At 34.6% G+C, this 17,379-nt stretch overlaps 1 protein-coding gene across 1 annotated transcript in view; it reads right to left on the bottom strand.

The window, feature by feature from the left end:
• The window catches only part of ZRANB3 (zinc finger RANBP2-type containing 3), a 238,159-nt gene that overhangs the window by 134,564 nt on the left and 86,216 nt on the right, over positions 1–17,379 (bottom strand). The window contains exon 4 of the mRNA XM_074212007.1: positions 4,374–4,392. Within this exon, the coding sequence (XP_074068108.1) occupies positions 4,374–4,392 (19 nt within the window). The remainder of the gene's footprint in view (positions 1–4,373; positions 4,393–17,379) is intronic.

Consider the following 17,379-nt stretch of genomic DNA (forward strand, 5'->3'; position numbering starts at 1 on the left):
TATACATATAAAACACCAATTCACAATTGCTTTTTTATTTCCTAATGTTGCTTGTATAATGTAACCAAGAGAAAAATAAAATGGAAGCAATTAAAATTATTCAAGCTAGAATTGCCAAAATTAATATTATAATATTTCAGGTTCATTAGTTATTTGAAATACAATACTCTAACTGAACCAGAATTATCTATCAATTTCATTAGACTATCAGAAAAATTAAGCTAATCAAAACTAATTCCATAATGGAAATTAAAAAGTAATGACTATTGGGGCAGCGAGGTGATGTAGTGACTAGAGCACTGGCCCTGGAGTCAGGAGGACCCGAGTTCAAATTTGACCTCAGACACATCATGATTGCCTGGGCAACCCTGGGCAAGTCCCTTAAACTCCACTGCCTTAAATAAAAAAAAATTTTTTTAAAGTAATAACTATCATATACAGTACAGAAGATAGATCATAATCTCAGCAAGAATGAATGAATTATTTAAAAAATGAGACTATTTATAAAGTGTCTTGTAAACTCTGAAGTGATATATAAATGCTGAATAAAATGTGCCAAAATAAAACTGATGCTGAGTGAAATGAACAAAACCAAGAGAACATTGTATAAATGAACAACACTGTGAGATGATCAATTATGGTGGATACAGATCCTCTCAGCAGATCAGAGATCAAGGGACACCAACTATGGACAAGTCATCCCTATCCAGAGCGGGGGTAAAAACCTCATGGATTCTGGGTGCAGAGCAAAGCATATTGTGTTCATGTTTCTAAAAGCTTCTTTTGTGTTTTTTTCTTTCCTTCTCATTGTTCCCCCCCCCCCTTAGTTCTAATTACTTTTTTACAACGTGATTTATGTGGAAATATGTTAAGTACAATTGTACATATACAAATTTTACTGGTCTGCTAACTACTATGTGGAAGGGGAAGGCAAGGTGGTAGAAAAGTCATAAATCTGCAAATGGATGAATGGGGAAAAACTATTTTTGCATGTGATTGGAAAAATAAAATAAAATCTCAATTAAAAAATAAACAAAATATACCAGAAATGGAGAAGACCACAATCTTTAGAAAAGGAACAAAGGGCAAAAGAAGTTTCACTTAACTACCGTGCAGTCATTTTACTTCTATGCTTTCTCTTCAGTTCTGTCTTGGCTGCTAGATGACAGAGTGAATAGAGTGAGGAGCCCAGAGTCAGGAAGACTCATCTTCCTATGTTCAAATTTGGCCTCAGCCTTTACTATCTGTGTGACCCTCAGCAAGGTACTTAATGAGGTATGCCTCAGACGCTCATCTGTTGAACAAGCTGGAGAAGGAAATGACAACCCATTTTAGTACTTTTGCCAAAAAACTAAAGGTTTCTTATCGTTAAGAATTTAGCTGGAGGGGCGGCTAGGTGGCATAGTGGATAAAGCACCGGCCTTGGAGTCAGGAGTACCTGAGTTCAAATCCGGTCTCAGACACTTAATAATTACCTAGCTGTGTGGCCTTGGGCAAGCCATTTAACCCTGTTTGCCTTGCAAAAAAAAAAAAACAAACCTAAAAAAAAAAAAGAATTTAGCTGGAACTTAAAAGAAACGAGGGATTCTAGGAGGCAGTGATGAGGAGAAAGAACATTCCATGCATGTGGGTCAGCCAGTGAAATGCTGACTCAGGAAAGTGTCTTATGAGAGGAAAAGCAAGGTCAGTGTCATTGGATTAAAGAGTATATTGGAGTAAGATGTAAAAAGATTGGAAATGTGTGGGGGAGGGAGTTATAAAAGGGTTTTGAATATCAAACAGAGTATTTTGTATTTGATTGATTGACCTTGAAATAGTAGGGAACCAGTGGTGTTTACTGAAAATGGGTATGGCATAGATCTATGCTTTTGAAAGATCATTTTGATAACTGTTTGATCATTTTGGTGGGCTGTAGTGGGAAGAGATTTGTGCAAGGACAAGAAAGTTTATCCAGCCCAAAGAGCATATAAAAAAGGAATAAAGGAGAACAAGCCTGGAAAGGTAAGCTAGAACCAGATTGTGAAGACCTTTAAATGCCAAGAAATTAGTATTTGAATCTATCAATCAAATATTAACAAGCATTTACTAAGCACCAACTATGTATCAGGTTATATATAAAGCTCTAGAAATATAAAAAAAAATCCTTACTCTTTAGGAGTTCATATTCTATTAGAGATTCAACATGTATACATTTATTAAATAAAGAGAAAAAAATGAAATAAATGTCAGATTTAGAAAAAAAGAGCGAGCAGGGTACTACCAATGGAGTGGTAAAAAAGAAGGAAAAGAGGAGTCATTCTGTTTTGGACAAGTTGATTTTGAGATATTTATAGGTCAGCCTGTAATTTCTGAAGGTTTAACGAGAGAGAGAGAGAGAGAGAACGAACACAGACAGACAGACTAGTGAGCATAGGGATAAAAAGTGTATCTGCAGGAACTAATGAAATCAGCTAATAAAAGAAGAGGGCTAGGAAGAAGCCTTGCAGTACATGAAAGCAAAAGGGATGAGGGAAGGATGATAATCAGCAAAGAATGAAGAGGAACAGTCCATTAGAATAAGAAACCAGTAACAAGTACTGTCATGAAACTGCCTGAAGGATAGAGGAATAACTAGTTGCAGAAAGATTAAAAAAAAAACTTAACATGAAAGAAAAATTAGCTGCCTTTATATGATATTATAATCATGGAAAACTGCATATAACAATCATGATCATAACAACAACAGCAGCATTTATAAATGGCTTTAAGATTTGAGAAGTACTTTGCAAATATCTAATTTTACCCTTACCACATCCCTGATAAGTAGGTGCTATTATTATCACCATCTTACAGATCAGGAAATTAAATGACTTACCTCAGGTCATACAGCTAAAAAGTATTTGAAGCTGGATTTGAATTCAGTTATTCCTGACTTCAACTCCAGTGCTGTATCCATTGTATCACATTTCCCAAACCCCTTCTTAAAGCCTCTGCCAGTCACCTCCACTCTATCCTGCCTGAATACATCTTGCTTGTACAGTTTTTCCCCTCATTAGATTGTGAACTTCTAGAGAGTAGCAAGTACCTTTTTGCCTTTCTTTTGACATCATGGCTGGCACATAGTAGGTACTTAAATCCTTTCTGACTTAATCACTTATGAGCTATTTTATAAAATTCATCTAATCATAGTTAAAAACAGAGACACTGAAGACATAGGAATGATTTTTAAAAAGTTGAGACTAATAGACAAATGACTGTGACAAAAAAAATCTATTTGTGACATAGGTCCTACATATTCATAACAGTTTTTTAGTCCTCTTTATTTTTAATACATTTTGAAATGTACAAGTACAAAGTATCACTATTGTTTTTAATGGAATAATCAAAAGCATCATCAGCTTTCTCAGTAAAATTTAGAATCCAATCTGGAATTAGAAAATAACAAATTTACATTTCTGTGAGACATGTAAAAAGGATAATAATTTCTCATAACAAGCTCTGAAAATTCCATTTTTACTTGCAAAATCTATCTAAAAAGAGGTGTCATATCAATTTAGAAAGCTGTTTATGGACTGTAAAAATATCTACACCAGACAGAAAAGTCTATTGTAAAAAATCATGACATTCGTGATGGCATTTCACTATACCTTATAAGTATGAAATAATTTAAAATGACCTTTCAAGTAAAGCTCACAGTTCAAGTTCTAAGAAATATTTTAATATATATGAGAGTCTTCTTTTCACATTTTTTTATTTTAGCCTTCTTTTAAAACCACATGTCATATTCTAATTAAATGTTTCTCTATCTTGTCTATGGAACATTTTTGGTCTTGAAATATTGTGACACTATCCAAAAATGTAGATGGAGAGAGAAGCATAAGTTTATATAACTTGGGAGCAGAACAGAAGAAATTAAGCCCATTTTCATTTTGGAGAAATTGATACATGACTTAAGTATTTTTTATTATAATTCACACAATGAAATTCATGGCATTCCAGAGAAAAAAAATTATGAAGTACAACTATCAAAATATAAAAAAAAAAACAGAAACAATTTCACAGAGGCTATGTTAAAAAACCTGCTTTGTTTAGAAAGTTGGAAGAAGGCACCTTAGAATTTATCCAACTTCTTGATTTTAGAGACAAAGAAACCAAGGTCAAGGTCTAGTGATGGGTCTGATATGGATGCCATATATATTTTTACAATTGATAATTTAGAGAAGAAATGATAGCATCAAAATTTTCTTAGAACTCCTTTAAAAGTATGCTGTACAATAACATTCTATGAAACAGTCTGAAAAATATACAATGATATAATTCATCAGTTCTTAAATAATATAAAATTTATGATTTTGAGCGCTGACATAAGACACTGAAACAAAAAAATTACTTACTTCATCAGCAACCATACACCTGGAAAAAATAAAAATAAAATAAATTATTTTTAATTTTTAAAATCCATTATACTTTAAAATTAAGATTTTTTTGAAAATTTCTCAAATTAGGTTAGTTTCAGAAAACAGTGTTGACGAAATAAATGAAAGCCAGAAGAAGGTGTTCATGTGTTTGCATATGAACTCATGACAATTTTGATTCTGGGCATCTCTTCAACAGCCAAATGCATGTAGCAATGATGGAGCATGGATGTTATACTTGATGCTTCACACAGTATTCTCACAAAAATGACATCAATGACCTGCCTACACAGTAGGAGAAACCTTCAGAACCAATGAATATTAAAGGCTATATAAATGTCACAAATGCCTAAATCTATGATATACTTATTCCTAAATATGCTAAATCATCTGCAACAAATTAATTTATTAGATATTTTTCCCTCTCTTCTCATTGACTTATATTTATCCATGAATAAAGCAGTGTGTGTGTGTGATATAAAGACCTAGATCAGAGTTTGGTATCAATATTTACTGGTTCTGTCAATCTGATTATATCTTTTTTTTAGGTTTTTCCAAGGCAAACGGGTTAAGTTGCTTGCCAAGGCCACTTAGCTAGGTAATTATTAAGTGTCTGAGGCTAGATTTGAACTCAGGTACTGCTGACTCCAGGGCCGGTACTCTATCCACTGTGCCACCTAGCCGCCCCATGATTAGAACTTTAAAACCCCTTATTTTTAATTCCCTCCCATATAAAATGTGAACAGTCACAGGATTGCTAGAGTGCTATTCTGTCTGTGTACTTTTAACATCTTTTTAAAGCTCAAAGTCATTATATTTTTTGGTTATAACAAATTTGGAGGCAGCAAAGCAAAGTAAAAAGAGCATCAGACAAAGTCTGAAAGATATAGATTCAATTCCTACCTATTTATCTCTGGTTGGGTAAAGTAATATTTATTTACTATATGACTATGGGTAAGCTACTTAACCTCTCAGGCTCAGACAACTCAATGGATGTAATCTTTGTTTCTGAAAGTTCTTCCACCAACGAAACACATATTTTAAGGGTGCAATTGTTAACTTTAAAACAATGTCATAAAGATGGGTGATACTAATCAATCAATTAATTAAAAAGTATTTATTAAGTACATACTACATACCAAGTACTATGCTAATATTAGAGATACAAAGAAAGGGAGAAAGGCAAGGTGAGCCAAGCATTCACTATGCACTATGTTCATACTCAGGAGGAACCAAAGTGGCACACAGAAAGGAAAAGAATAATAGGATTATATTATGATCTCTAAACAAAGAATTCATCACCAGGAAAGTATGACCTCTCCAGTGAGAGTATTAAGAAATCTACTGAAGAAATAAAAGAATATAATAATAAATCCCTCTAACTTTTCCACATATGGTCACATATTTCCTTACTTGCTAATGTAACCCCTCTTTTTCAAATGCTATGCTAACACTATTAAAGCTCCTTCTAACACAAATTACAAGTTAGGAATTTATTCATTTTTTTAGTTATTCTAACAGCAATAATTGGTATTTATATAACACTTTAAGTTTTGCAAAGTGCTTTACATTAGAACCCTATCCTAAGATAAGTATTGCATATTTTACAGATGAAGAAACTAAGGCTTGCCTTAGAGCTATTAAATGTCAAAGAAGAAATCTGAAAACAGGTTTTTCTTAGTTCCAAGTTCAGTGTTCTTTTTATGTAATACTACCTTCAATGATCTAAGACCAATAATAAGCTGGAATCTTAAAACCAAAGTTAAAGCATCTGACAACTACTTTAGAGCAAAACAGGATGAAAAAACTAAGTTTTTTTCCGTAAGAGTCATAGGACCAGTCCAAAAGAGCTCCACTTAAAAAAAAGGCAAGATCAGTTCAATTTACATATTATCTGTTTTGCTCAATAAAACAAGTTGTGAATTAAGTAGCTGTCAATAGTATTCCCATTTTGTATATAAACTTAGGCTCAGAGGGGTGACTATTCTATTTCCCAACCAGTATCTGACAATAGGGACCTAGATTCTTGACTTCATACCTTAGCTGCCTATGACATGAAAGTCCTAGGGGAAAATAAGAAACAAAACCCACAAAATGAAATTATTTGGCCACATGGTAGAGAATGATTTTACACGAAAAGTAACTAAAAACCTAAATAATGCTGACTTTTAAGAATGCAAATTAAGCAAACTTATATTAGTCAAATGGATATGGTGCGCCTGCATAGAAAGAATCTCCTATTTCTACTTTTAGAGGCTTATTATCACAGCAGTCTCTTCGATTCTACTGGTACCCATCAGAACTCAAATTAGTTCCAATGCTTTATTTCAGCATGATTTAAATTTTACTTATCTGTAATCAAAATTAAGAATCAGAAGGCACATTGCTATCACAGTCAATAAATCAATTAGCAATTATTTACTTTTCTTTTTTGATATTTTTCCTTTTTTAAATTTTTTTATTTAAGGTAATGGGATTAAGTGACTTGCCCAAGGTTACACAATTAGGCAATTATTAAGTGTCCAAGGCCAGATTTGAACTCAGGTCCTCCTGACTCCAGGGCTGGGGCTCTGTCCACTATGCCACCTAGCCACCCCTTTACTTTTCTTTTCAATTTAAAAAAAAATTTAAATTTAAGGCAATGGGGTTAAGTGCAATTATTTACTTTTTAAGTAACAGTGCCTACTGTGTGACAAGAATTAAGTTAGTCAGTGGGAACAGATATAATAGCTCTAACATCTGTTATAAATATGGTATCACCAAAAAATACGAGTCTAAGTCCTTAAGGAGTTTACTATGATCTCCTGAAATATGCAACAAGTACATACATAGAGATATAAAATATTTATTAGTAAGCATTTAATAAGTACTTGTCAGGTACCCTGTCCTGAGTTAGGCATCAGGGACATAAAAACAAAAGATAGAAACAATCCCTCCTCAAGAGGGGTTTATATTCTAATGGGGAAAGAAAATTACAAATATAAAAATATAAAGTGAATTAGAACAAAGATACATCAAGTTATTAAATAAAATATAGCATGGAAGGGGAGCCCCTAGCAGTGAGGAAGATCAGGAAAGGCTTGATGCAGAAGAGTGCTTCATCTTTGTCTTGGGTGAAATGCAAAGAGACAGGGACAAGAAGTGTGTGTGTGTGTGTGTGGGGGGGTAATCCTACAAGCAAGAGAGAAGAGTTTGACTGGATTGCAGAGGGCTGGGTAGAGGTGGGGGTGGGGAGGGATATGATAATGGAAAGGTAGCTTGGGAGCCAAGTTGACAAGGGTTTTTTTTTTTAATTTTAGGTTTTTTTGCAAGGCAAATGGGGTTAAGTGGCTTGCCTAAGGCCACACAGCTAGGTAATTATTAAGTGTCTGAGGCCGGATTTGAACTGAGGTACTGCTGACTATAGGGCCGGTGCTCTATCCACTGCACCACCTAGCGGCCCCCGACAAGGGGTTTTTAAAAAGCTTTTGTCCTAAGGGATATAGAAAGCTACTAGAGTTGATATAGTAGGGAAATCACATCAGTCATCCCTATATGAGGCTGCATGACTCTGTAACTCTGTATCCTTAAGACTAAGACACAGAGGGCTATCCAGTTCAAAGCCAAAAATGAGAGAGATTTCCTGAAGATGTTGGGCTCCTCCAGATTCTCCTATTTGTGAATGACACTGTGCTGGTTTCATCAATCACAGGGACAATATAAAAACTCATAAATGAGATCCACTATGACTCTAAAGAGTTTGGACAACTTAATCACAAAAAAAATTAACAAACCTGTAACCAAAAATTGTCCGAGAAATTTAGGAAGACAAAATAAGCATTTACAAAGTGCTAGGCACTCTGCTAAGGTGTTATTTTTATCCCTTGCTTACAGTACAGGAAAACAGGGCAAACAGGTTAAATTACCTGCCCAGGTTATGACTAAGTCTCTGAGACTAGATTTGAACTTAGGTATTCCTGATTCCAGGCACACACACACATGGACATTCATTTCTCTTGCAATAAATCTAATCTTCACATAAATTTCTTGAAATTGTGATTGCCTGTTGACAACATGTTGAGAGACCCAAGGCAGTAATCTCAGCAAAAGGCGAGGACCTGAAACTATGAGCAGTAAGAAAAAGTTGGATGCAAATGATGTTGAATAAGTTGCAAGTGAAATTTAACAAAAAGGTAAACCAAGGCATGTTTCTTCTATGAAGATAGGATTTTATTAACAGAAGCTTGCTGCCTCTCAAAAAAATGAGTCAGTGGATTGCTTCCATTTATGCCTGCTCCCCTTTTATAGATTTTGGGGAGCATAGAACAAAGTAAAGAATAGGATTGATGACATCATGGGATTGGGGACAACACAAGTAGTTACAGAGTGAGACAAAGGTAACAATATGATTAGTTGGAAGTTTGGTAATAAGTGCTAATAATACCCTCTCTTTCTCTACTGAGAGTCTTTCATCTTTCAGGTGAAAGAAGCCAGAATGGACAGCAAATCAAACATCATTGAAGGATAGCTTAGTGGTGTAAATATATTGGACTCAACTCCCTTTTGTTCACATGTATCCCCCCAAGGACTACTAATTTCCTTGAGACAAAAATAGATCAATGATTAGAATAAGAGTTGAATTTTTCAACTTAACCCAATATTAACAAAGATTATGACTTAAGCAGTTATGGGACAAAAATATTTAATTGCAAACAGGATCAATCAAAAAATGATATAGAATCAAGTCAATCTTCTCAGGTAGAATATATATGACTTAGTAACTGCTTGAATATGTAAAGGTTGAGGGAGGGAGGGTGAGGGATCAGAGATATCCTAGAAGATATTGAACTGAGGGAAGGATGATGGTGCCCTTGATTAAAATCAGTAAATCAAGAAGAGGATTCCAGAGACTTCTGGGGCAGAGCCAAGATGGTGGCATGAAGCTAACATGCTCCTGGGGCTTTTCCCTATCAAAGATAAATGGAAGGGGCAGCTAGGTAGCGTGGTGGATAGAGCACCGGCCCTGGAGTCAGGAGTACCTGAGTTCAAATCTGGCCTCAGACACTTAATAATTACTTAGCTGTGGGGCCTTGGGCAAGTCACTTAACCCCATTGTCTAAGCCTCTATACTGACATTCAAGCTATAGCTAGCACCAAGAAAAAGAGAACACCCAAAGAAGTTCTGAACAGTAGACAAAATGGAGAAATTTCAGGAAAGGTCTATCTCTTTGGAGGAATCGGAGAAGTAAAGCCAAGTGAGGGGGCAGAGTGGGAAATCCAGCAGGAGGCTCTTAGCCATAGTGCAGCCCAGGTTCTGACTACTTGACAACAGCATAGGTCATGGCAGCTAGATAGCAAGCCAGCAGGAAGGGTCCCAACCCCAAACAGAGTCTGAACCCTGGGAACACCAGGGCAAAAGACAGGCCTAGGTTGAAAACAAAACAATGCATAGGCATAACCTGGACAAAAAGGAGGAAATAAAACTCTGCAAACACAAGGCCTGTATGGACAACATCTTGGCTAATGACAAGCCAGGGATCAGACCCCAACCCCAGGTTAAAAAGCTTGGATCTATACTCCCTATAACCCAGGAGCAGAACTAAAACAATAAAGATGAGCAAAAAAGCTAAAAGAAAACTACTTTGGAGATAAATATGATAACAATGCCATGTTGAAAGAAGAAATCAGTGAAAAATTAGTCATAGTGGAAGTCTCAAAAGATTCTATGAATTGGAATCAAATCCAAAAGCTCATAGAAAAACTTTAAAAAGAATTTAAAAACCAAAAAACAGAGGAAGAAGAAAAATGGAAAAAAGAAATGAGTCATGCAGGAAAATTACAAACATTGACCAAAGAAATCATTTCCATTAAAAGTAAAAATAACCAACTGGAAAAGGAAATATAAAAGTAAATTGAAGAAAATAAAACCCTAAAATTTAGAATTGAGCATATAGAAATCAATGAATCTATGAGACTATAAAATTACATCAAACAAAAGAAAAAAGCTGAAAATATTGAAGAAAATATAAAGTACCTTTTAGGACAAATGATCCGGAAAATAGATCCAGGAGAGATAATTTATGAATCAACCAGAAAGCCTAGATCAAAAAAAGAACCTGGAAAACATCATTCAGGAAATTATCAGAGAAAGCTCTCCAAATGTGTTAGAACAAGGAGACAATATATAGCCATTGAAAGAATACACAAAACCCCTCCAGAAAAAGACCCCCCAGGATAAAACCTCCAAGGGCTCTTAAACTCGAATTCCACAACTTTCAAATAAAGGAGAGAATATTGCAAGCAGCAAAAAGGAAACAATTTAAATACAAAGGAAATACAATCAGACTCACACAGGACCTATCAGGCTCAACACTGAAGGACCAGAGGACCTGGAATACTGTATATTGGCAGGCAAAGGACCTGGGATTACAAACAAGAATTTACTACCCTGCAAAATTCAGCATATACTGTCAGGGGAAAAGATGAATGTTCAACAAAATAGAGGACTTTCAAAATTTCCTGACAAAAAGATCATAACTGAACAGAGAATTCAATTACCAAATATACAACTCAAGAGATGCATATAAAGGTAAATGAAAAGGGTAGGACAATGAAAAACAAATGTTAATCAAGACCATCAAATTGTAGACAACCCTAAAAGGGAAGATATAACTCTTGCGAACTGTACTTCTCTTAGGATAATTAAAGGGATGAATATGACTGAAGAGACTGGACTTGGAGGATATGGGTATGGTTGGGTCTTGTCTCTCCAATGAAGAGGTCCAAGATGATATGACTATGTCCAAGACAAAAAGCCCAGATAAAAAGCAGGGGTGTTTATTCTAAACTTAAGTGTCTCATTTTCCTTTTATCTACTCTCTGTTGTGCTCACAAAACATAGCACTTTCTTTGATGAAGTCATTATAACCTGGGTAGTCCTCAGTCCGAGTCTCCCATAACTTTTTTTTTTTTTAGTTTCTGCAAGGCAAATGGGGTTAAGTGGCTTACCCAAGGCCACACAGCTAGGTAATTATTAAGTGTCTGAGACTGGATTTGAACCCAGGTACTCCTGACTCTGGGGCCGGTGCTCTATCCAATGCACCACCTAGCTGCCCCCCCAATAACTTTCAACCAATTAAAATTGTAAAGTGCTTAAGTGAGATATTAAGAGCTTCCCAGTACTTAGAGCACTTTAAGATTCTTGTTATTAATTACATCAGGGTTGGACTTAATCCATACTTAACAAATGGTGAAGAGGGAGGGGGAAGTGTGGGAGAAAGTATGCTTGAGGGGAGGGGTACAAATAGTTCATGAAATGATTTGGCTTTGGAAGATACTCTGACTCATGAGGATTGTATATGCTTGGAGGGGTTAAGATTAAAAAATTATTATAATTTGATGTAATTCAAGACTCTTCTGTCTATTGAGACAGAATAGGGGACGGTACTTAATGACTTTGAGGCAATACTATTTATCAAACAATCAATCTGTGATGTCACTTTAATAATACTTTGAGTTCATCAAGCAATCAATTAATCAAGCTGTGAATGATATTTGATTAATAGTAGTACTTGATAGATAAATAACACCAGGTAAAGAAGCACAAAGATTTATAATTTTAGAGGGAAAGAAGAAGGATGTGAACACTGAGTAAATTCTATTCAATAGATTTGGCCCAGAGACAGAATAAGATAAAAATCTATCCTATTCCAAGAGGGTGGGCAAGGAAAGGGGAAGATAAGGGAAGAAGGGACTGAGAAAAGGGAAGGCAAAGGTATAGGTGAACATAAGCAAAGTTAAATTTCAAAAGGAAAGTTAAAGGGGAAAGAGAGTAAACCTTTGGTGAGGAGGAATAAGAGGGAAGGGAAAGAGAAAAATATAAATGGAGAAAGAGAGTATGGAGGGAAATAAAGAATTAGAAATCTTAACGGTAAATGTGAATAGGAAGAACTGTCCCATAAAACAGAAGCGTATAATAGAATGGATTTGAAACCAGAATCCTATGATATATTGTCTACAAGAAACACATCTGAAGCAGAGAGATACACACAGGGTGTAAAGGTAAAAGGATAGAGCAAAATATATTGTGCTTCAGCTGAAGTAAAAAAAATCAGGAGTAGTGATCCTGATCTCAGATAAAGCAAAAGCAAAAATAGAGCTCATTAAAAGGGATAAGGAAGGAAACTACATCTTCTTAAAAGAAACCATTGGTAATGAAGCCATATCATTATTAAACATGTATGCACCTAGTGGTATAGCATTCAAATTCCTAGAGGAAAAGCTCAGTGAATTACAAGGAGACATAGACAACAAAACTTTAATAATGGGGGACCTTAACCTCTCTCTCAGAACTAGATAAATCTAACCACAAAATTTTCAAGAAGAAAGTTGAGAAGGTGAATGAAATCTTAGAAAACTTAGATATGCTAGACTTCTGGAGAAAACGTAATGGGGATAGAAAAGAATATATACCTTTTCTTGGAAGTACATGGCACCTATACCAAAATTGATCATGTATTAGGCACAAAAATCTTATAATCAAATGAAGAAAGGCAGAAATAATATACACTACTCAGATCATGATACAATAAAAATTACATGTAATAAAGGATCATGGAAAGATAAACCAAATACTAATTGGAAACCAAACAACTTAATTTTAAATAATGAGTGGATCAAACAGCAAATCATAGAAATAATCAATAATTATATCCAAGAAAATGATACTAATGAGACATCACAACAAAATTTATGCAGACAAGGCAGTTTTGAGGGGAAACTTATAATCTCTAAATGCTTATATGAATAAAATAAAGAAAAAAGATCAATGAATTGGGTATGCAACTAAAAAAGCTAGAAAAATAACAAACTAAAATCCCCAATTACATATCAAACTAGAAATTTTGAAAAATCAAGGGAGAGTTTTATAAAATTGAAAGCAAGAAAATCATTGATCTAATAAATAAAATTAACAGTTAGTTTTATTTAAAAAAGCCAATAAAATAGATAAACCTTTGGTTAATCTGATTAAAAAAAAAGAAAGAAGATAACCAAATTACCAGTATCAAAAATAAAATAGTGAAATAATGAGCAATAAGGAGGAAATTAAAGAGGTAATTTGAAGCTAATTTGCACAAATGTATACCAATAAATCTGATAACATGGATGAATATTTACAAAACTACAAACTGCCAAGATTAACAAAAAAGGAAATAAAATACTTAACCCCATTTCAGAAAAAGAAATTGAAGAAACCATCAATAAATAAATTCCCTAAGTAAAAGTCTCCAGGTCCAAATGGATTTACAAGTGAATTCTACCAAATATTTAAGGAACAATTAATTCCTATTCCATATAAGCTATTGAAAGAATAGGAGAAGAAAAAGTTCTGCCAAATTCCTTTGATGACACCAACTTGGTGCTGATACCTAAACCAGTAAGAACCAAAATAGACAAAGAAAATTATAGACTAATCTACCTAAAGAACATTGATGCAAAAATCTTAAATAAAATTTTAGCAATGAGATTACAGGAAGTTATTACTAGAATAATTACCCATTATAAGGTAGGATTTATACCAGATAGGCAGGGATAGTTCAATATGAAGAAAACATTTCACATAATTGAACATATCAATAGCAAAAACAGACATCATATGATTCATATGATTATCTCAATAGATGCTGAAGAAGTCTTTGATAAAATATAACATCCATGCCTATTGGAAAGTTTAGAAATGAAGTTTTCCTTAAAATAATAAGTATCTATTATGCTAATTATCTATCTATCTACCTGTACGTAATGGAAATATACTCAGAGCATTTCCAATAAGATAGGGGTGAAACAAGGATGCCCATTATCATCATTACTATTCAATATAATATTAGAAATGTTAGCTGTAGCAATAAGAGAAGAAAAAGAAATTGAAGGAATCAGAATTGGCCAATAAAGAAGCAAAGCTTTCACTCTTTGGAGATGAAATGGGAGATGGTATACTTAGAGAACCTGAGAAAATCATCTAAAAAACTCTTTGAAACAATAAATTCAGCAAAGTAGCAGGAAATAAAAGAAACTCATATAAATCATCAGCACTTCTATATATGAACAACAAAGTCCAAGAGCAAGAGACTGAAAGAGAAATTCCATTTAAAATAACTACAGGGACGGCTAGGTGGCGCAGTGGATAGAGCACCGGCCCTGGAGTCAGGAGTACCAAACTACCAAATAATTATTTTATCACACTAGAAAAATAGTAACAAAATTCATCTGGAGCAACAAAAGGTCAAGAATAGCAAGGGAATTGATGAAAAAAAAATGTAAAGGAAGGTGGCCTAACTCTATCAGATCTAAAACTATACTATAAAGTGGCAGTCATCAAAACTGCCTGGTATTGGTTAAGAAATAAGAGATGGATCAGAGGATTACGATAGGTTCAAAAGAAAACAGTAGTAAATGATTACAGTCATCCACTTTGCAAACCCTAAAGGCATCAGCTTCTGTGAAAGAACTCATTATTTGACAAAAATTGTTGGGAAAACTGGAAAAGAATATGGAAAAAACTAGGCACAGACCCACATCTCAGACCCTATACCAAAATAAGGTCAAAATAGGTACAGGATTTAGACAAAAAGGGTGACATCATAAATTAAGAGACCAATAAAGACTTTATCAGTTTTATGGAAAGGGAAAAAATTTATGACCAAACAAGAAAAAGAGCATATTATAAACTGCAAAATGAATGATTTTGACTATATTAAATTAAAAAGGTTTTGCACTAATAAAATCAATGCTGCCAAAATTAGAAGGAAAGCAGAAAGCTGGGAAATAATTTTCAAAACTAGGAGTTCTGAAAAAGGTCTTATTTCTAAAATATAAAGAGAACTACATCAAATTTATAAGGTTGCAAGTAATTTCCCAATTGATAAATAGTCAGAGGATATGAACAGACTATTTTCAAATGAAGAAATTAAAGATAAATATCTATATATCTATATGTATAATATAGGGGAAAAACTCCAAATTATTATTGGTTAGGGAAATTCAAATCAAAACAGTTCTGAGATATCACCACATACCTATCAGATTGGCTAAGTTGAGAAAAAGGGAAAATGATCAATACTGGAGAGACTGTGGGAGGATTGGGACATTGATGCATTGCTGTTGGGAGTTGTAAACTGATCCAATCATTCTGGAGAGCAATATGAAACTATGCTCAAAGAGCAATAAAACTGTTCATTCCCATTGACCCAACAATTCCAATTCTAGGCCTTTACACAGAAGAAATCATAAAAAAAAAATGGGATAAGTCCCACATGTTCCAAAATATTCATAGCAACTCTTTTTTGTAGTGGTAAAGAATTGTAAATTAAGGGGATGCCAATCAATTGGGGAATGACTAAACAAGTTATGGTATATTAATATTATGGAATATTACTGTTCTATAAGAAACCATAAATGGTCAGACTCTAGAGAGGTATGGAATGAATTACAGGATCTGATGCTGAGTGAAAGGAGCAGAACAAAGAGAAGAATGTACACATCAACAACATTGTGACATGAATAAACCTGATGGAAGCAGCGACTCTCAGTAGTTCTGGGAGCTAGGACAACCCTATTAGATCAGCTATGGACAACGCTATCCTCATAAACACCATATTCACATTTTTAAAAATCTCTTATGTATTTTTTCCCTTTAATCCTACTTCCTCATACTGAAAACGACTAGTCTGTAAACATATTTAACACAAATGTGTTACAAAATTACAAAATTAACCTGACTGTTCACCACTGAGAGGAGGGCTAGGAAAGGAAGGTGAAAGGATATTTTGTAACTTGAAAATATATATAGGCATATGGATGAATATTGAAAAACTTTCATAATATGTACTTGGAAAAATAATATCAATAAAAAAGAAGAGGATTCCTTAATTTAGCTATGTGGCACAGTGGATAGAGCACTGGCCTTGGAGTAAGGAGGACAGGAGTTTGAATCCAGCCTCAGCCCCTTGCTACTTACTAGCTATGTGACCTCGGGCAAGTCACTTAACCGTGATTGCCCTGTATCCAGGGTCATCTTTAGTAGTCCTAATTCACATCTGGCCATTAGACCCAGATGACTCTGGAGGAGAAAGTGAGGCTGGTGACTGAGCATAGCACCTTCTCACTCAAATTCAATTCAAGTGCTTGTCATGGCATCACCTCCTTGAGGCCATGATCTTTTTCAAAAATGAAGAACAAACAACTATCAGAAAGGAGTATTGTTGAAGGAGAAACATCTGTCTAGTTTTTTACTATCAAGAAAATATATTTGTGCTTGTCTGATAATATCTCAGGGCTCCATCTTGCAGCATAAGCCCCAATCAGATGTAAATTCCCTTCAATTGTTCAATGTAACATCATTGTAAAAAAGTAAATTTGCCCAGATAAGAGTAACCTCAGTTCATCTCTACACCTCTCCTCCACCTTCCTGATTCTTAGTCTTCCAAAGTGCTTACCTGACTCCAGTCACATACAGGGGATGGGGTCCCTCTTTAATCCACTTTTTCCCTGACTCTTCCCTGCACAGGAAATGGGCAAGATTATATTATTGCTGGACTCACTCACTGGAGTCTATGCCCAGGCATTTTTATGATGGTTTTCCTTTCTCTTTCTTTCAACTATTATTTCCTGCACATATTTCAGCTTGTCCTCAAACAACTTATTGTCTCTACAAGAAAAAGTTTTATCTGTGAACTTTGCAGGCTTGTGAAACAAAAATCCTGAGCTTTTTACCTCTAAGACTAGAGCCCTGATTTTGTGGCACCATCCATTTCCCTTCATAATAGCCTTTTCATGTTCTTTGTCTCTAAGAATGTATTGTCTAACAATCTGTGGCCAGTTTTGTTACTGGAGACAAATTCTAGCTTACCTAATAAAATTAACAGTAATTGTATTGTAATGGATTGAGGTAAATATAAAAGTGAATCAATTTATTAACATTTGCCATGTGGACAAGTTTAACATAGCC

This window comes from Macrotis lagotis, chromosome 1 (assembly GCF_037893015.1).
Source record: "Macrotis lagotis isolate mMagLag1 chromosome 1, bilby.v1.9.chrom.fasta, whole genome shotgun sequence".
Lineage (NCBI taxonomy): Eukaryota > Metazoa > Chordata > Mammalia > Peramelemorphia > Peramelidae > Macrotis > Macrotis lagotis.